General features: G+C 39.4%; 1 protein-coding gene across 1 annotated transcript; it reads left to right on the top strand.

Annotated features, from left to right (window-relative positions):
* The first annotated feature begins 202 nt into the window (after positions 1–202).
* LOC140243008 (centrosomal protein 43-like) lies at positions 203–19,314 on the top strand. The gene is made up of 14 exons (XM_072322750.1): positions 203–333; positions 1,257–1,365; positions 2,686–2,774; positions 3,881–4,036; positions 4,774–4,794; positions 8,210–8,266; positions 8,981–9,051; positions 11,752–11,813; positions 12,773–12,873; positions 14,108–14,295; positions 15,024–15,175; positions 16,751–16,901; positions 18,151–18,274; positions 19,072–19,314. Exons 1-14 carry the CDS (start codon positions 253–255, stop codon positions 19,165–19,167), a joined length of 1,458 nt encoding a protein of 485 aa, XP_072178851.1. The 5' UTR covers positions 203–252; the 3' UTR covers positions 19,168–19,314.
* Positions 19,315–21,769: the final 2,455 nt, after the last annotated feature.

Genomic DNA, 21,769 nt, shown 5'->3' with positions numbered 1-21,769 from the left:
GCTGGCTACATTCTGAAAAAGGCCCGAAAACGTTTTATTGCTATAGTTTGGGCTGCCATGACAGCAGAAAACCGGGGATAGATGCATGTAACCACTGCAGTAGCTGATTTATTACAATCTATGAAACAGAAAAACACCCAACAAAACCCACCTGAAACCCAAGACTAGACTGTTATTCGCCGCTATTTAGCGCTTACGGAGATTGTGAATGGAGAAGAACACTCTGTGAGTCAATACCAAATTTTCTCCAAAATGTCTGCAGACGAAGACACAGAACTGAGAGATCTCGTTGCTCAAACCCTCGAGAATAATGGCGTTTTGGGAAAAATACGAGTAAGTCTTCATTCTGTCCAATATGACACGGCAGTGCAGTGAATGATGTTACACCGGCAACTGTGTGCTGTATCCATGTATGTGTGAGATGTTGCCAGTCCCATACGTTCAATAATGTGTTAAGTGAATAGACACTAACGTTAGACTCTACGTTCCAAAGTTTTATATTGCAGATCTATTTGTAATAACTCATAACGTCACAACTTACATTTGTAGATAAATTTAGGGGCCAATTTAGGTACCCCTGCCGTGTCCTGACTTGACCCATTGACGGCATTATCGCGAAATAGGTCCCCACTTCATTTACCGCCATCATTTCGTCATAGCCGGGCCGGGGACTTCTTTCATTAAATTACAACCTCCATAGACTTTGCAAATACAAATTTGTGTAGGTCTGTTGTATAGACTAGTGGAAACGCACACGCGGAATTAACAGAACGAGGGGGACCCATATTATCATGATTTGGCCCCCATTGACAATGCACTGCGAAATCAAAATGTTTAAATTTGTGTCTAAACTCTTCTAGTCTAGATCCCCGTAGATGGTAAAATCCAGCATAAAAAAAGACTGGCTTAGCTAGATCTACTCTTTCTTTTTGGATAGCAGCATCACAGCAGCTTTGTGAAAAAAAAAATCAAAACATTTGATTTTGCAAAAGGAAAAGAGGAAAAAATGTCTTCATTCCAGGATATTCTTTTTTTTTTTTTTTTTTGTTGTTGCAAAGACTACTGTTGGAAAGTAACTCAAATACCAGGATTTGCCCGGTAACTGAGAATTGCATGCAATTACCGCAATGTATCATTTAATATGATGCCATGTGATAATCCTCATTTCCTTTTATATTCAGCAAAAAGCTTACTGAGACTAGAATTTGGATATACACGTACATGTATATAAACATCATCTTTTCTTTGTATCTCAGGCAGAGCTCAGAGCCAGCGTGTTCCTAGCACTTGAGGAGCAGGATGCGGGGAAGAAGAACTCGCCATTTGCGAATGAAAATCTGAAGAAGTTCTTGGCTACAAAAGAAGGTACAAATGTAATCCAATTCAAATTTTCACACAACATACACTGTACCAGGGTAACCCTGCAAAAAATGTGCTCTTTGCTATTTATACCTACATGTGTATTTCCACCATTGTAATTTTCCTTGAGATACCACCATTCCCTTATTTGTAACAGTGAGCTCTTGTATCAATATGTTGTTTGTAGACAAAGACAACCCACTAAGTTTTTATCTTGTCAAGAGTGAGGCAATTATTCACATGTTTCATTTATAGTACACCTCATTTGGACGCAGACACAAATTAGATGATTTCCTTCAAGTGAGAATGTTTAATATTACTGTAAAACACAATATATTCGCGGCATGAAAATTTCGAAAATTGGAGCTGATGGCCTTTCTGACAGCATGAAATTTTGTGCGCCTTGCCACTTGCATCCAATGCATATTGTGTGGCCAAGAACTTCCATGTGCATTTTAATTTCGCGAATGTTGCCGCTCGCGAAATTTGCGAAATTAAAATGCACACGAAAACTCCTGGTTTTACAGTACATGGTTGTGTGTATCAGCATAAACCAAAATCTTCCTCTTATGTCCAATACTCTGAGATGAAAATGTCACATGCAGCACAACACTGTCAGCATGCTGTAAACATTTACGAGCCTCAACAGATGTATTATGGATGTACAGCATTCTCTACTTTTTAACATATTAACTGTTGCTTGACTCATAGAATTTGTAGCTTTGGGATGTTAGAGATTGAGTGAGAATTGTACATAACTCCATTGTAAGCTGAAGTTATGCAAATGAGTGGATCATGTGCGATGATAGAATATCAGAGCCCAGATCAGAGAGCCCTAGAATTTCCACAGATGTTGCTGTGATACTTTGGATGACAAGAGATACTAATTAATACTCAAATGCAATTTCTTGTGGATGAGGAATGATTGAATATGCAGTCTAGAGATAAGAAGACTTTTCACAGATGCTGCTGTACTATGATTGAAAAAGGTTTTTTTTTTCTCTCTCTCTCTCTCTCTCTCTCTCTCTCTCTCTCTCTCTAGTATATGTACCAGTAATGAAATGTGTGTCTCAAAGTTTTGACATTTTGGTGTTTGCACATTTGTTAAAGAAGCTTTACATATCTATGTGCATGTGTTTCAGTGCATGTACTTGTAATTGCTATCAGCTATTGCATCTGAATATGGGCTATCTAGCCTTCTTCTCAGTTGGAAATGAAACAAACAAAAATTACTGTACACTGTAGTAAACAGTTTATGTGTGTGTGAGATATGGGTTTAAGCCGATTATTCATTCTGTCATTCTTTCTTTTATCTACAAATGGTAGGTTTCCAAACAGCTGCCTTGGTGAAGGAATTCCTAGAATACTTTAATCTTGATTTTACTGCAGCTGTCTTCAACCCTGAAACAAACATTGTAAGTATGCATCTGAAACATTGTAGGCTTCTCACTCAGATTTGTATGCTAAAACCCGCAAATCAGAAAAGAGTAGTTTCTGCTCTGTGGTTTGTATTTAAGGTATCCCAAGGAATTCATGTTGTTGGTAAATTGCCATCACTCTGTTCCATAAACTTTTCTTTTATGTTATGTTGAATATTAAAGGTTATTGTCAGGATGACTGTATGTTTAGCTTCACTCTGAGTATCTACCCCTGTAGGCTATCTAGAATGTGATTTTCATGTAGGGGGCCTAAGACCTGTTCGAGAAAATGTCCCCAACAGCAAGATTCCAATTGAGCCAAGGAAAAAAAAAACAAACAAACAAACAAGCAGCAGTTTCAGATGATGAAATACTATTGCTGTGATCTCACTTGTCTCCACATTTAAAGAAAAGGCATGTTGTCTCATAACATCTGATGGTCGATGATTGTTTAAACAAACAAACAAAACAAAAACTAATAAACAAACAAACAGAAAAAATAAAAGTACACACGCACCTACACTGGGGGCCTGTCGATGATGAGTGGTGTTAAAAGTCACTGTGTGACAATGTAGTCTTCACTGAAACGAGCTATGAACCCAGTTTACAGGAGAAATGATTCTTCTTTCATAATGTATGAAAATGTGCATGTGTGATGTTAATAGCCATACATATGTGTGTTGCCCTCTCATGATTAAGACTTGTCATCCAACATAGGGCGTTTGCAGGGGACAAAGGAGGCTGTGCTTTAAACTATGTGTAAATTCTCCATTTGAAGCATCCACACAGTCTAGAAAACTTGAGGAGAAAAACTCCTCAAGAGGTGTTATCCCAGACCCAAAACAAGTGTTCACATCCCCAAATTTATGGAGAAAACCCCTCATTCAATGTTCTCCTAAGCTCAGAACAAGCACTCACATCCAAAATCTGTGGAGAACACCCCTGAAGAGGTGTTCTTTTTGAGGTGTTCTTTTAGACTCAAAACAATATCACACCTATAAATTTCTTAAAAGGAGAAAACCTGTCAAGAGGTGCTGTCACAGACTTGCGAACCAGTATGAATGCACTATTAAACTTTCAGCTCAACTCATTCCTACATCTAGGGTGAGGCCTATGAGGGGAGGGATGCCCTGGCAGCAGAACTGAACATCAAGGGGGAGGACAAGGCGCGGGGGAAGCCGCTGCTCTGCGAAGTCCTCCGAAGGAGCCAGGATGGTGGCGAGCCCCAGGGCAGACCGAGGGCTGGGTCAGAGGCGGAGGTGAGTTGTGTAGTCTGGATGTTGGGCATACTCAGAATGGGTTGATATTGGTGCCATGGCAATGGGCCGACATCCTAGGAGCATTTATGTGCATGGGATATAATATATTAGTTTAAATTGTTACACAGTACAGTTGTAGGCTCTTGCTATGAAATGTGCGATATCACACCCAGTAACAAGAATGCAGATACATTTTCAACAATTGCACTGCAAACAGAACTACAAACATAAGCATGAAATATTTTGCATTATGAATATTTTCTGTGAATTTTGTGTCTGGCTGAACTATTAAAATCACAGCACAGAAAATATAAGGTGGTAATATTATGTTTGTATAGAAATACTCCCATCTACAAAGTTCTAAACATGTGGAGCTCACTGAAAAAGATCCAGGATGAAACATTTTTCTCTCATACCTGTAAGTTTTCACTTTTCGGTAGCTTATGATATTCAAGTTAAGTTGAAATAAAGTTTACTTGATTATCTATAGTACATCAGATTGTATGATGCTTAAAAAACAGATGTACGCATGATGCTGTTTGAAAAAGACAAAGCAGTGTTCACCTCTTGGTATACCAAAGTCCCAATTGTAATGGTGCAAAATGCCAGAAGTGTATTTATAAGTTAAGGCATCAGTCCTTTATTCAGATCAGGTGAAATGTTACAAAATGCTGGAGTTTATGTCATGTTGGTAAATGATCTATTATACAAGCATCAATAATCTCTTGTTTTTGCAGGATGACTTTGTGATTCCAAAGGTAGACCAATATTTCATGTTTGCCTTTGGCCCATAGTGCATTTTGCCACATCATTTTTTTTTTCTTTCACTGGACATTTAGTTGCATACATTTGCAATTTGCATAATATGATACACTTTGCATAATCCCATCTGCAAATATGCATGCTTCCCTGCTCATGTTATGCTTAAAGTTCAGGCTGCTCAGTGAAGCTCCATTCGAATTTTCAAGTCGAGATATAGTCGAACCAAACAAGGAGGAATAAATTATTTACAGAAATGCTGAAAAGGATCATGTTTTAGATCCCTAGTCTTGAGAAGTTTGTGTGATTTGGCAAAATCTTTCTCCTATTTATGTTGATTTTAATAGGTTAAAATTGATGTGAAAGCTAGTGGAGTTTCTTTCCAAGCTAATGTGAGGCATGTACTATGTAGCGCATTGTCTTCCATCCTTTTGAAGTGAATTGAAATACTGCCTTTTAATTTAAAGCTAAAACTGAAGCAGATGTAAGAGTTTTTGAAATATTTTTTAGGCACAAGGTGTCATGAATCTTGATTTAGCGATTTGGTGTATGATGCATGCTTCAACATTTCAATGGTGAAGCAGTTTTGATGATGCCCTGTCAAATTCATGTATGTTGTTTGTTGTTTGTTTGTTTGTTTGTTTGTTTGTTTTTTTAGTTAAAGTAAAAATCCTTGATAAGTTGAATTTCAGAGACTCGCTCACCTGTTTCATCAATAATAAATTTATAAGAACCACAGAATAATAATGAAATAAAACGTACCATCAAAATTGTGATGATGATCAATCACATCCAAATACACATCATTTTCAATCATATTAGGATCTTCACATCAACACTTTATGCAGTGGATACCATTTCATTTCATCATCTTTTTGTTTCACAGCAATTACAGATGTATTTCTGCACAATTGACACTACTGTATTCTTCATTCCAACCATATTCATTATTCATGGCACTACAAAAGACCTATTCCCACAGAGATAAAAAGTCAAGACCCTCATGATAAAGAAATCAATCAGGTGATAAGTTCTACAACTGTACCTCTAAAGCAGAGCGAGAGTTGTCATCCATACCAAACATTCAGTCCCTGCGATCTTGCAATCCTCTTAGAAGTAAATGTATTTAAAAATGTAATGGATGAAAAGCCACTGTTTGTTTTTTGTTTTTGTTTTTGTTTTTTGTTTTTGCTGTCAATGCGCATCGGTTGATTATCAAAAATATTTTTGCTTGTGATTGCAGCTTGATAGGGCATCACCTTGCTTGTGACTTGGTCAGTTTTGTATTTTTAGTGATGCAAGCAAATGTACGTGTATGTGAAATTGCTCTTTTTATGCATGCATTGTAATGTTTCTTAAATTTTTCCGCCTCACAATTTGTTTCGCTGCAACGCCATGCCTACATGTAAAGCAGAGTGATCCGCAAGTCGCAGTATACACTGTATTTGGTCAAGATGAATGTCACATAGGCAGCCTGCACTGTGGATGCAAAAATTGCATGCATGTGTGTTGTATTATGCCAGTTTAAAAATACATGCATGAGATCCTATGCGGCTTGCAGTAGGAGCTTAATGTTTGTCCTCCTTGTGCTTTACAATGCACCTGTTTGCGTAGAAACCGTCAAGACGGGAAGTCTTCCCACCCCCGGTAAGGCTGATGCTGCCATCTCCTTTAACCTTTGAATTGAACCTCTGCAGACCATAGTAACATTAAACGTGTGATGTAGTAGAGTGGCCTACAGTAATCGTAATGATACATGTAGGTTTGTTGTGATGTGGAATTTCATTTCATATGATTCAATAACCTTTGAGCTTTTTGAAAGTTTGACGCTAAGGTCTAACATATCTTGCCAAATGAAACTGAGAGCCCTGCAACATCAAAGAGGTGGAAACCTTTTCTTGTATTTTCATTACAAAAGCATTAAATGGCATAATCATGATAAATTTACTTTTCTGACACAACCTCTTAGTTTAGTGAAATAATCTGTATCATGAGTAGTTTAACAGAGGTAACTAGATAAATGTAAACATTGAGTGTATTAATTGCTCGCCTTTTGCAGCACACTAAAAATTCGATGTTGAGGATACTGATTTGATAAGTTTGTCTGTCAAAAAAAAAAAAATCCTGATTCAATACTCAATAGGCAATGATTCAATACTCAATAGGCAAGCAAAAGATCACTCATAAGCCTGCTCTCACCATTAAACACAGCTCACTAGTGCTTAACCCTTTTTATGCCAGGAACTTTGGACAATGTGTACAAGGCTGTGGGGCTTTATGTGCCAATCATGATTCAAAATCACACGTAGAGTTAATTGTCTGTTGAGTTTTAGGGAAGTACAAACCCAATTGCCTTTTGGGCAGCTATAGTTACATTCAGATGGTGATCCTTAAGCTTGAGGATAAGCTGACGTCGAGGATAAGCTCTATGGGGTGCCAAGTGTTGCACAGTTGATTCATCATGAAATTGACTGCACGACAAACGACATCAACTGTGCGAGACTTGGCTCCCCATAAAGCATATCCTGGGAGTTTAGGTTGTCCTCAAAGTTTGGGATCACAGTCTGAACATAACTTGTGTAACACCCACTGTAGGGGCAACTGCAAGGAATTAATTTTTGCATGTCAGAGGTATGGGGTTCTTGCCCAAATACCAGTTTCTTTTGAGGGCAAGTGGGAAAGTGTATAGGTTTTCTGAATGTCTTTAATATGCCTGTTTTTACTCGTTCTGATGGATGATTTTGTGATTATTTGTTGTAATTCATTTTCACACCCTGTGTAGCTTGAACGTAGACTTCGAGAAACTTTAGCTACATGTACATACAGCTGTATGCGAAAGTTATGCTATGGACTAACTGAGAATTTCACTTTGTGTGACCTGCACGGTAACATGGGTGATGTAAAGCTGTTGGATTTGACTCCGGAGTGCAAAAACTTTACCTGTGAGAAAAGTGGCATTTGCATTCATGAGTTGTATTCAAATTCAATTCTTCCACAAAGTCTACAGCAAATAGCTGCGATATTTCTTTAAAAATTAAGACCGTTGGTACAGGAGAGATGCTTAACTCCTTATATAGGAGATAGCAGCTGTTAAAACGCTCACATAATATATTTAAGCAAGCCGAAACTGACTTCCCTTAGAAAAAAATACAAGAATCTTCCTATCTGTGATTCATCATAAATCTTACCATTGCATTTAACATGTACCTTTATGTTTTCTGTTGCACATTGTTAGTGTAAATTTATCAACATCAGCTACAGTATTGCTTGACAGAAACTGACTGTTCATTTGCTTTGATGTGTGAGTGTGAGTATGCTTGACATAACAGAAATGGTTCAATTTCTAATTCACTGATATATTGTGTAATCATCGCATTTTTTGCTAACATTTTCTTGTGTGTTTCTCTCAAACAGGACCTAACAGCTGCTCAGATCGCAGATGCCAGAGACAAATTCGAAAAATACGACAAGGTGAGAAAGTTTGCCGGATAAGTTACACTGCAAGGATGCATTGTCTTTATTCAGAGATTTCACAGCAAAGTCATTCCTGTAGTATGTCTTTTGAATAATAGCAACAAGTGAGCCAAATGTTGTACTCGTTAAAGGGGTGGTATAGTTTGGGTTGAGATGAGGGATTCAATTTTATTTTTTTATTTTTTTTTTTTAATGAGAAAAATAGAAACCCCAGAGCATAAAGTTCTAAGAGGAATTCAAAGTTTATTTGATGAAAATTTGGTTTGAAATAGCTGAGATATCAAAAGCACAAAAGTGGTCCAAGGTGGGTCCTACCTTTTTATGAGGACCTCTGTGGCTTTGGATATCTCAACCATTTCAAAGCCAATTGTCATCAAATAAACTTGAAATTTTTCTTAGAATTGGATGCCCTTTAATATTTCACAAGAGGTTTATCATCTCAAAAAAAAAAAAAAAAAAAAAGGACACCTGAAGACCCATCTCAACCAAAACTATACCATCCCTTTAACTTCATCAGTAAGAACAGCTCTTTGTCCTGCCAATATTTACATATCTTGTATTTGTATCATGCCATGTATATACACTGTACATATGCATCTAAAGAGCACCACAAAAGATAATAATATTTGGATAACATGATGAATGACAATGCATTCTGCACCATCTTCACAATAATTTGTGCGTGTATGTTTTGTTCGTCACTTTCCCCAGGATAAAAGTGGATCCATCGACAAGAATGAGCTGCGGAGTCTGTTTGTGGACATGTTCCCCACCTTCCACAGGTTAGCATGTAGTTCTAGGTGTAAACACTGAATGTCAAACACTGAAATAAAGACCTAGATGAAGGCAGTAAGGGAAGGGGGGTGAAGGATATTGGCATTACTGCAGAGTCTTTTTCCTTTGACTACGGAAGGCTTTCTGAAAACTTGACTATGTCTGCATGCTTGCCAAGAGAAGAGAATATAAAGCCCCCATTCAGGAATTATTTTCACCTTCCGAGATGCATGTAACAAACAGATAACTTGCTGATTCTTTTTTGCTACCTCTGTGTTTTTTTCGCGTGTGAATTTTGGTAGCTGCGCAGTAGCAGCCAGATCTACAGCAGATGCAAGATGTACCAAAGTTTATCAACCCCTATTTAATACATGTATGTGTCCATGCCTTAATTGCCAAGCTTTTTCATCAGCATTCTCCAATCCATCCAACATTGGCCTACTGTAGGTTTAAATTATCAAGCCCAAGCTGTTTCCGCCGAGGCAGGAGTACTGTCCATCAGATTGTCAACCTTACCGCTGACATTGAGGAAGCCTTCGAAAAGGGCTACAAGGCAGGCGTGATCTTGGTGGACCTTACAGCTGCTTACGACACGGTATGGCACCAGGATCTTACCCTGAAGCTACTTCGCACCATTCCTGACCGACATCGTGTGCGGTTCATCTGCACTGTCATCTCTAACCGCAGCTTTATACTGAAGACAAGCGATGGGCAGGTCAGCCGATTGCGCCGTCTCAAAAATGGGGTCCCCCAGGGCTCAGTTCTGGCTCCAACACTCTTCAACATCTACCTCAGTGATCTCCCCTCAACCTCATCGTCCAAGTACGCCTATGCAGATGACCTTGCACTCCTGTACTCTGGCAGAAACTGGAAGACGGTTGAGAATACACTGTCAAATGACATGGATGCTTTCTCCAAGTACCTGAGGACATGGAGACTAAGACTGAGCCACGCAAAAACCACTGCGACACCCTTTACCTTGAACACAAAGGAAGCTCACAGACAGCTTACAGTCAAGCTGGATGGCTCAACACTCCCGAATAACCCCACCCTGACTTACCTCAGGGTGAAACTGGATAGGCAACTCACCTTCAAACTGCACATCGAGGCACTACGTGGCAAAGTGACATCAAAGAACAACCTTCTACACCGCCTTGCTGGTTCTTCCTGGGGAGCCCACACAAGCACTCTCCGAACAGGTGCCCTCGCACTCGTCTATAGTGCTGCAGAATATGCTGCCCCAGCATGGTGTGGGAGTTCCCATGTCAACAAACTGGATGCTACTCTCAACGACACTATGAGAATAGTCAACGGTTGCCTACGACCAACCCCAGTGAAATACCTCCCTGTCCTCTCTGGAATTGCCCCACCTGCACTCCGTAGAGAACACCACATGGCCATTCTGGTGAAGAAGGCTCTTCCAGACACCTCACACCTCCTACATGCTCGCGTCACCAGAGCCCAAAACCTCACCCGCCAACGCCTACGCTCTCGTCGACCCTTCAGCCGTCATGTAAAATCACTAGCAACCACTTCAACCTTATGGAGAAATGGCAACATGATTAGCAAGAGACGACAAAGCCCACACAGTTCACCATCCCCCCTGGCATAATCATCCCACCAGGAGCTGATCTCCCTCGTAGAGAGTGGGTCACCCTGAACCGCCTCCGCACTGGAGTAGGTCGCTTCGGGGCCAACATGCATCGCTGGGGCCTCAGTTCCTCAGCAGCTTGTCTGTGTGGTGCACCTGAGCAGACAGCGGACCACATCCTGCTGGAATGTACCAAGCTCGGACCACCTCTAGGATCCCACACTAACCTGACCAACCCATGCCCAGCAACTGTGGAATGGCTGCGGCACCTCCAAGACGTAGCATAGCAGCAGGTCTCATACGCAAGAGAGAACCCCTATTTGATAGATGTATGTGTCCATGCCTTAATTGCCAAGCTTTTTCATCAGCATTCTCCAATCCATCCAACATTGGCCTACTGTAGGTTTAAATTATCAAGCCCACTCAGGTGTAGCAATGTGCCTATGTTCAAGAGGAAGGCTATGCTGACACAATAAGGGATTAAAAGGATTAGGTAATCCCTATACATTGGCTGTTAGTTCCCACACATCTGTGCTAACTTGCTAAAGAAAGCCCTTCAGCATGGATGCCAGTCAGTGAACAGAGCACAAAATCACAGAAAAGCACTGTGAGCACCATGCTGTTTCCATGTTTAACTAGACTCTGTCTCCCAGTCAGATAATGTCAAACCTGTCTCTGGCAGCCACCCAAGGGAGACAAAAAAGTGGCCATTATAGACAGGTGGCCACTATAGACAGGTTCTTTAACCTGCTTTTGCCCTCAGACGGAATTGTTTTTAGTGATCGTATACGGCAGGTGGTCGCTAAGACAGGTTTGACTGTATGTTGTGACATGGTTGCTATCAGATTCAATATGCTTGTTTCAGATATGAATGATATTATACAAACAGGAGGATTATAAAGCTTTGTGATTTTAAACTGGGATTCAAATACAAAATCTTTTTACCCCGTCCCTCCAAACATTTACTTCTCTTTATTCCCACATGATTGAATGTGCAGAACATGGAAAACGACTGAAGGAGTAAAGAATACCGTAAAGTGATATTTCTGGTGCAAAGAGATTGATAGAGGTACAACTGAATTTATGAGAGAACTATCCATTTTTTGTTGTTTGATAGGAACATGCTGGAACGATACGTCAATGATGAGTTTCGCGCAGGAGACCGAGATTTCAGTAGTGGTATGTATTCTCACAAATGATTTTAAAGCTGTTATTTGCATGGTGCTTTAATTTTCGCAGATTTTGCAGAGCACTGTTGGCAGGGCCGTAGTATGGACAACATGCAAAAATATTGCCACTTGATGCACTCAGTTGTATACTATTGTACATGCACACTAATGTTGCGGAGTGAACAGACAGGCATTAGTGTACTTGTGATAGCCTTCGTGTCAAATCGGGAAAATGACATCTCACCAAAATGTCTTTGACTTCCTCATTAGAGAAAATATCTACTCAAAAATAAACAGCTTTTGCAGTATGTTACTATTTTTTATCTGTCTGACACATGAGCTTTGAAAATAACTATTTTTTTTTTCCATGACAACCAATGCTTGTAGACTTCTCATAATGGTCTTCTACAAGTTTGCTGAAAATTTTCTGGAGTTCGGTATCGCGACATTACAAAGTGGACCAAGTTTGGATTCCAGCAGCTAAGATGCAGTTATGCTCTTTAATGACGGTAATAATTTGAATGATTATAGAAACTGGGGGTATAAACCATTCCCACTCTATTTTGATAATCAGTTCACAGGGAGGCACACAAATTTGTAGTGTGATTGCACATTTCTGAAGAAATCTTATATATCATTTTGGATATTGTGGTGTGATTTTGATCTTAAAGTTTTTCCAGGTATACCTGTGCACAAAACCACAATTGCTGTGAAATCAAAGTTGTATAAATGTGTGATGGCTTGTAAGAAGAAACATTCTTCTATCATTAGGCACATTCTAAATATATGGGTTGGAGGACAACTATCCCTGGATATATCCCTGGCAGTACTACTGATGTCCTGGTACTACCCTCCAGGACAATTATCCCTAGAACAAAATGTTCCTGGACAAGTTTCCCCCTAAACAAATACCCAATGACACCCCTTTCTCCCAAGTGATCTTTGTGTTTTTCGCCGTCCACATTTCAGTCATTGACTTTGACGAGTTCCTGGCCATGTACCGGAGACTGTTTGTCACATGTCGCAGCGTGGTGTCACATGACATCAACGACATCGTACCATCCTCAAAGGTAAGCATCTAGTGTGAAGGTTCTTGCCTGGTTTAATGCAACTCATTTATTCACATTTATGAGAAAGGGCGTGTAGATATGAAGAATCCGAGTGCAAAATGAGTTATTACTCCACTCTTGTTAATTTTAGGTTATGATGAAAGCTGCTGAAAAAGCAGAGAAAATAACAAGAAAGTATGGAATATTTTTAATCATAACTTCAAGAATATCCCTTGTTAAGTAAGAAGCGAGCTGTCATTGGATAGGATTTATTCTGCTCTATCTGATAGTGGACTTGCATTGTGTACTTTAAATGTAAAATATATAAAATATAAAATCAGAAAAAGAGAAAGGAAAAATTCAAACCTGCTGAAGCCAGGAAGCTCAGAGTCTCCATTTTTATTTTTTCATGTCAATTCAATATTTTTTTTACCCTTCATTCAAATTTCCTCTCAGAAACATATTCCTTGTCACTCTGTTCAGGTATATCAAAGGCTGTATGCTGTCCTGCTACAGCTATGTCTTTATATTTCTTTCTTTTTAAGACAAATCATTTCTTTTGATAACAATGTCTGTGTTGGCTTTATTTCTACATTTATGTATGGTTAAATGCCTTCACACAAATAGTGCTTTTGTCGCAGGTTCTCCTTTAGTAAAATCTCTTGTTTGTTTAAAAGTTGTAGGAGTCCATTTGTTTGGTTTTGTTTTTTCGTCTATCTTTGGTGTGATATACTTCAGTTGTTATATGTTATCTGTGCCATATATTTGAAGAATAAGTGTGTGAAGGAGAACAATAAAAAGAATGGAAATGAAATTGCTTTGTGGCAGTTCAGCAAATAGAGCTGTAATATCAAAGCTGAAAGCCTAAATTCTGCACTCTGAACTATGAACAATTTTGAGTAGTAACAACACGTGTATAAGCTGTTATTTTTGCAAGGGTTTAATTTTCATTAATTTTGCGAATGGCTGTTGGACCACGAATTTCACAGCATGTGAAAATATCTCCAGCTGACAGGCATTAGAGCACTTTCATGTATGATAGCTTGGTTGTCACAATTGCAAAAACAGCATCTCACAAAAATGTCCATGACCTCCTCATTTGCAAAAAATATCTGTACACAAAAATAACAGCTTATACAGTTTGACTAATCACTTGATTTTTAGTGATATCCTCTCATTGGAGAATGGACAATCCATGTCTACATGCTGGTCCTTATCATGAATCTATTTGTGTCCCATCTGACACCTCATCCAGCCAAGCCTGGTGCCTGCCACTGAGACCAAGAAGAAAGAGGACAGCATCAAGAAGGCGGATGATGACATCTTCTCCCCTTTGGGCAATAGAGGGCAGGCTTCAGCATCCAAAGGAGGCAGTCTCAGCGACGACGGCGATGCATTCTTCGACGATCCCTTACCTTCAGGCAACAAGGCATTTGGAACGAGGTACTGAAGCCAACAGGAGCAAGTGTCTTTGCATTTGTGCAGAGTCTGCTAGTAAATGATAGTCTTCCTGCCCACACTTGCTATTGTTCTACCTTGAATTTTTGACAGCTGGGGCCTGTTTCATAAAGAGTTGCGATTGATCTTACACTCAAATTATTGAGCATAACTCGTTGAATCGAGCATAAGCTCAATATTGAACATAAGTCCTGTTTCATAAAGACACTTCCCCGTGATTTCAAGAAAAATCAAGCATAACTTTCAGTAGATTGAGCGTTACTAGCGATCAATCGCAAAGTTGTTTGTGAAACACAATATGCCATTGATTTTAACTTGCACTCACTCTTTAAGAAAGAGGCCCCTTGTCATGGAGAAGAAAGATTTGCCTTGGCATTGGTCTTCCTTCTCATTAAAAGATTTCACTTTGAGGAAGTCAGTATTGTTTGTATATACGATGTCATTATAGAGTACAGTATGTGTGGTTTTGTGGACTCTGACTTTTTGATGAAACTTTTCATAATACAGTGCACTCCCATCATAATGAACATGGTTATAACAAAACTCTTGTTACAATGAAGTAAAAATTCAGTTCCTAAAATAATTACATACAATATCTAAATGTACTATACTGTTCGGATATAACAAAATTTTGATATAATGAATGAAACCGCCTGTCCTAAGGACTTCATTATAACAGGAGCCCACCGGACTCTTCATTTTCTTCAATGCAGGAATTCCAAGCAAGCCCCACCCTCATCTCCGCCCCTCAGCCCATCCAAGGCAGGAGCCCTGAGTTCACTCAGCAATGCCCCGCCCCTTGTTGGGAGTGGCCTGGGATCACTGACAGGAGCTCCACCAGTCAGCCCTGTCGGAGGTGCCAAAGGTCAGCATACATATTCATGGAAGATTCCCAGTTGTGGATTGCTAGTTTGGCACCAGTTTCTATCATAGGCTTATTTCTCTGTACATCAGTCATTTAGCACAGCCAGATTATTTTGACATTTTTCATTTTGTCAAGCTGACGTTTGCAATCAATCTCAACTCCATTAACAATAGATATGAATAAATGCATCAGTCCACTTATGCCATCTGTTTAATTGGATGGTTGTTCATTTTGCTGTTTTAACTGGCAGTCACCTGTCGAATCATTTGGTTTTACTTAGAAAATGAGGTGTAGGGTAGGAGATGGTCACATAATGTACCAGCCCTTCCAAACAACCTGCTCTTTGATAGAAATACCATGCTGAGTAATGATTTCATTATTCTCATTATAGACCCTCCTATAAAATTCAGCATCAAAGGAGAATGTTACTGTGCACTAGCAGTAGCAGGGGATGAGGAAATCAGGGAATAGATAGTAGAAATAGGATAATGCCTTTGCAGGTATTAACTCATGTCAGATCGTATCAGGGCAGTTTAGGGTTAGAGTTTGGGATAGCGTTAGGATTAGGATTATGGTTAGGGTCAGGAGAAGGGTCTGAGGTAAATGTCCAGGAGGTAATTTCCCCAGAACCATGCCAGATGATGCCAATGAGAGCCCCAAATATTATTCAAATCATGGTTGGCATCAAGTCAAGGATAAATCAAGTTAAACAATGGAGAAAAGAAAGAACAAACACTGAGAACATTTGTCAAGCATCTACTCATCTGAGTGTTCCATCGTATAAGATTAACTATTTTTTTATTTTGATACAGATAACGAAACATCTCATTGCAACTGATCGACAAATTGCCCTTCATTGACATAAATAATAATTCATCAACATCAGCGAAATGCAATTTGTCAGTCAGTTGCAATAAAAACCACTCGCCACAGGAATTCATTACTTTGAAGAAACGTGATGTTAAAGGACAAGTCCACCTTCATATATATGTGGATTGAGTGAATGCAGCAATATTTTAGTAGAAGACATCAGTGGACGTTTGAAGACAATTGGACAATCCGTTCAAAAGTTATGAATTTTTGAAATTTCTGCGCAGTCACTGCTGGAAAAGAAGACTACTATATAGCTTGTGATGTCACATGTGTACAATGATATAAAGGAAATATAAAAATTCAACATAATTTCACTTTTCTTGAATAATAAAAGGACACTTGACTTCCCTCTTCCAGAAGGCAAGGGGAATAATTTTACCATAGCATACGTCAGTGACAAGTCAAGGAAATGTACCCTTTTTTCAAAAAATAAAATTTTGTGAAATTCTGTTTTCCTTATATTGTTCTACGCACATGACATCATACACTGTAGTAGTCTTCTCACCCAGCAGTGACTGCACAGGTACTTGAAAAATTCATAACTTTCATAAAAATTCATAAATTTCATAACTTTCGAACGGATTGTCTGATTTTATCCAAACTCTCACTGATGTGTTCTATTAATATTGCTGCAGTCACTCGATCCACATGTATATGAAGGTGGACTTGTCCTTTTATGAGCATCTGGTCTCTTGATTGCAGGTTCCCGCAGCCCAGACTGGGGCGATCTGGAGGAGATCGACAACAAGATCTCCAAGCTTGGCTTTGATCTCTCTCAGAAGAGCGAGGCATCGAACAAGGGCAAACCACTGCAGAGCGATGCCAGCCAGGACTATGAGGATGACTTTCAGAGGTGAGACTTTTGGTGTCTGTCCAGCAAAGTGCAGTGAGTTTGCTTAGTCGGTAGGGTGTCTGCCTCACGATCCAAAGGACCTCAGTTCAATTCCCAGGTCCCACTGAGCAATGTTGTGTGTAATCATACCCTCCCTTCTAGTAAGAGGCAAAACACTCTGTCCCTCGGATAAGGACATAACATGGAGGTCCTGTGTGTGACAGATTCACAACTGATGCATGTAAAAGATCCAGCGTCATTTATTTATTACAAAAAGCAGGGTATTTTACCCGATGATGTGGTCCCGCCTTACATCCAACGGGACCCCATGGAAGACCAGCTATTGCAGATGAATATGGGCTATCCAGCCAACTTGTCAGGTGGAAATGAAACAAACATCACTGACTGGCATGGTCACCCTTGTCCTTATGCATGCACACATAATGCCTTTACAATCATTCAGTCACTTGTGACCACTGTTTTTGACTGAATTGTTAGTTTAGAGACAGAGGGTGTTAACTCCATGAACATTGTACAGCAGTATGGCCCTTCTGGTTGTCAAAAGGTGATGTAGTTACTCATCATAAGTTTGGTATGTGGATTAGGTAATTTCATATCAACATGAACTTCAGGCTGCATTCACTGGGAAATGGCTGCATAGACTGTCCTCAGTGTAAGTACAGGAAATGCATATTTCATGGGGTGATAGGTCATGGAGACAAGTTTATTGGACTAGCTTAAAAGATCTACATCTGTATTGTCACATATTACATTGTGGATCTTTAGGAATAGCTTAATACATGTAGGTCTACATGTGTAATTGTCATATTTCACACAGTAGATATGTCAGAGCTTCAGGATGGTCATTTTTTTTTTTTTTTTGGTGGTACAGGTAGTGAAACTATTGTCCTGTAACTTTGCCTCGCAAGCTGTGTTAAAGTGCATTATATGTGCACAAGGAGTACTGTAAAAGTGGAAATTTTTGCGGTGTTGAAATTTTAGTGCATTTTGCGCAACCAGAAACTAGCTCGAAAATAAAGGCACGCAAATATTTTTGCTTGCCATATGTTCCAGTAGTTGATGTCTTGATTCCGCGGAATTAAAAACAAGCGAATCTCTTCTTACTCAGCCGAGCGCGAAAAATTAGTCGTGTGAAAATATCTACTTTTACAGTATTGTATTACATATTTCTTCTTCTTACCCCTGACGGATGTATAAAACACCCAGACACCAAGATCATGTTTCTCGCCATAAAATAATCTAACAGCAGCTCACAGGATAGTCCGAGCCAGACGCCGAGGGGGACGAGCAGCCAGAGAACGAACAGCATCACGGAGGAGATCTCGGAGGAAATCTCAGGAGATGACAGCTTTCTTGCCAGCAGTCAAGAGAATGTGAGTTCATACTTCAGATGGTCTTTGTTCCACATGATGCATGGTAAAACCCAAAATGCCAGTGGCAATTTGCAAAAATTTCATGCTGTGAAAAAGCCATCAGCTCTAATTTGCAAAAATCTCATGCCGGGAACTTTTTTTGCTTTACAGTGCACTCAACATATGCCAGAGGTCATGTTGAATTTGAAGGGTTTTTTTGCAAAATGTTGCTTCCTCCATTCTTGTTAGGTTGAGATATTTGCAGTTTGATTTTTTTTTTTTTAATTAATAAGCAAAGAGAATGATAAGAAAATGCCAATATTTTTAGTCATAACTACAAGAATATTCTTGTTCTGTTACCAGTGAGGTATCACTAGAATGATTTTATTTAGCTATATCTAATTATAGTCTAACTTTAAGATGCGTAAAATTAGCACTTGGCCTAATTTGCAATTAAACTCTTTATTTGTTCATAAAGCCAAGTGTTCCAAGAGGTTTATTGCGAAAGCATTGACTAAACTACGTTTCTAAATATCCCATGTCATGAGTGACAGCAGTGCCAAGGTTTGATGTCAAATTCATACTTTGCTATCACAGAGCAAAGGAGCTGTCTCTATGGGGTATTTTTTTTTTCTTTTTCTTAATGTAGGTGAAATGTATAAAATATTGATAAAAGGGTCAGACAGTCCAAAAGCTGGTTTTGTATTACTACTCACATAAATGACCAACTGGACAATTTTAAAGAGCCTTTGGGATGACCATGTTGAAGGTTGCAAGATCCTAAGACAATTCACCTCTCTCTTTGTCCACATCTCCAGTTCGATGATCAGACTTCGGATCGCACTGTCTCGCAGCTGAGCCAAAGCGGACCTTTCGACTACATGGAGGAGGTTCGGCCGCCCGCCGAATTATGACAGGTGCCGGAAGGGAGCCCTAGTGAGGCCAGCCCCCGCAGCAGCAGTCTCTACGGTTGGCCAGTGTGATGGCTGCGGTGTATCAAGAACCAACTTGCATCAAGGTGTGGTTTTAGGGGCCATGGCTAGAAGTGATGGGACTTTTGCACTGAGTGAACAGCACCACCATGTGCCCCAAGCGAGTGCATGAACATTGTGAATTTACATCCAAGCACCCATGATTCCACGATATATAGATAATTTTTTAAAATAATTCCGATGAGATACAGTTGTTGCGATAGATGCGGGTCGTGTTATTTCAGCAAAACTTGCGCTCCGTGATGTGGATATGTCATGTTTGCTTATATGTCATGTTTGCACATATGTCATGTTTGCACAGGATTATGGTAAGGGTTTGGTCAACCTTCATGGCATTTTAGGTGGAAGTGGAGAGTAGTCCTACTCAGGCTTAGAATACCTTGATAATGTAAAGGAAGTTGGGTTAGTCAAATGTCTATGGTAACCATAGTTAGATTAGCGCACAAGCTTGAATTATCTCCCACAATCTTATTTTATGAATGAGAACGCTTGCCGTAAACTACTTTTTAGATGAATTATATACAAACCCAATATGCTCTTAATTCCATTCTCCATGCATACAATACAAACAAGACTATGGTGAATAGAAATCTTATATGTGATCTATGACCAGAAAGGGTCATATTGATCTTCTTAAAGTTTATTTACATTAGATACTTATCAAACCATTATGTCCACATGATGTAGTGTTGTATCTTTAAATCATGTTTTTACTGTTCAATTTTTTATTGCTATAATTGTTTCATATTGTTGAATAAACAAAATTCTCCTCTATTTGGGCCCCTGGATAAATTTCTAAATTCATACCCGGTTCTAAAATTGGCAACACATTTAAGAAAATAAAAATGTCTTCATATGGCAAGCTACTGTAAATTTCCTTCTGATGTTGTCTAGATGTAATGAATCTAATAAGTTTTATCCAATCCCTTTCCAGTATAAGATATGCAGTAAAAATTGAAAGCTGCCAATTTGAGGATGGTTAGATGATAAATTCTGTGGCCAAATTTGATTAGATGGGTTAAGTCGCAGGCTGGTGCCAATTTGATGATGATATATCTGCAGCCAAATTCTCCTAGTGTTTGTTATGCTCACTCACAAGTTGATGAGCCGAGGAGAAGCGTTCTGCATACATGGCTAGATAGTACTACATGTTGCAAGCTATATAGCAGTTAGGGACCAACATATATTAAAGTATGGTGAACGAGAAAAAAAGGACGATAATCATAAACAAGGTGATTTATACATTTCTGGAAAGCTTACGTCTCTAGGAATATGAATTATTGACTTTCAGAAGGTAAAAACGTCTCCAGAACGATGAAGAGATGGTGTTTTGAGACTCTTTTTAGACCACCAGAACCCGATCTGACGGCGAAATTTTGGTGACCAAAATTATGACGTCACGAAATGTGTGCTGTGCTACCACTCCATCCACACAGTGGGCTCTGTCTATGGAGGGCCGTTGCGAACGTGGTTCGTTTGTGGCATACGTATGGAGAGGCAGTGTGCCCGTTTCCATGTACGCCCCAAACGAGTTGTGTCCGCGGCGGCCTTCCATATCCGTCGCCTCTCCCTCGCTTCTTCTGCCACTCCGACTTTGCCACTGTCACTATCAGTGTCATTGTCACTCTCATCACTAAATTCACTCTCGATGTCAAACTCAAAGTCTTTCCGTACAATATAAGGTAACAATTGGACGTTTTAATGTCTCAGCCGAGAAAGCAGAGGCGACTAAATACAGGTCAGATATTGCATCCGCTCACCACGAAATACGTGCTTTATGAACGGCGGCCTCGATATCCCGCTGCACTCGTAAAGGGTTTTGTTCATTTCGTGACGTCATATTTTAGGGCTCGAAAAAGACGGCTGTTCTGGAGCGAATATCGGTGAAGCAAATCAGTCAGTTTAAACTCACAATTTCTCAGTGGGGCGAATATCTTTTAATAAGTCACATTAAAAATCTTTTTTAGGAGACATTTCCCTCTGCTTTGACACCTTCTCTTATATGATTTTCTCGATTTTAATGTCTCGTTCACCATACTTTAAGCAAAAACCATTTATGTCTGGAACAACACTGATGCGGGCATTACCATCTGTGTGTATGATGCATAAATCATCTTTAAAGTTAGTGTGTATTCATATTTATGAAACCATGGTGACCGTTGGCTGTAGAATATACGTACATGTGCTAACACTGCTTTGCATGAATTTCCATCCAGCATCCAGACTGTGTGATAAGAATTCCTTTATACCTGTCTAAACATTTTGCAATCAAATGTGAGCTCAGAAGGGTTTGATATGCACGGAAGTAAAGATATTTATATGTATTTGATTTATTCACATGATTTCTATGAATGCTTCACCATTGTGTCTTCCACGATATTACATACATGGTTTCCGGTATCTGGAACTCACAACAACATGGATTGAAAATTACATTTGTTCCTAAAGCCTTCTTGTCCCCTTTGTAGATCCCTTTTGATGATTTGCGCAAATGATGTGTTTGGTGACCTCATTTTGCGTGACC

Source organism: Diadema setosum, chromosome 19 (genome assembly GCF_964275005.1).
Source record: "Diadema setosum chromosome 19, eeDiaSeto1, whole genome shotgun sequence".
NCBI classification, from domain to species: domain Eukaryota; kingdom Metazoa; phylum Echinodermata; class Echinoidea; order Diadematoida; family Diadematidae; genus Diadema; species Diadema setosum.
This window is presented reverse-complemented; position numbering and strand designations above follow the sequence as displayed.

What these genes read in the sequence shown, in the direction of transcription:
- LOC140243008 (XM_072322750.1), top strand. Translation starts at nt 253, where the DNA reads ATGTCTGCAGACGAAGACACAGAACTGAGAGATCTCGTTGCTCAAACC. An exon ending in ACATCGTACCATCCTCAAAG is followed by an intron (nt 12,874 to 14,107) that starts GTAAGCATCTAG and finishes CACCTCATCCAG; the next exon opens with CCAAGCCTGGTGCCTGCCAC. An exon ending in AACAAGGCATTTGGAACGAG is followed by an intron (nt 14,296 to 15,023) that starts GTACTGAAGCCA and finishes TCTTCAATGCAG; the next exon opens with GAATTCCAAGCAAGCCCCAC.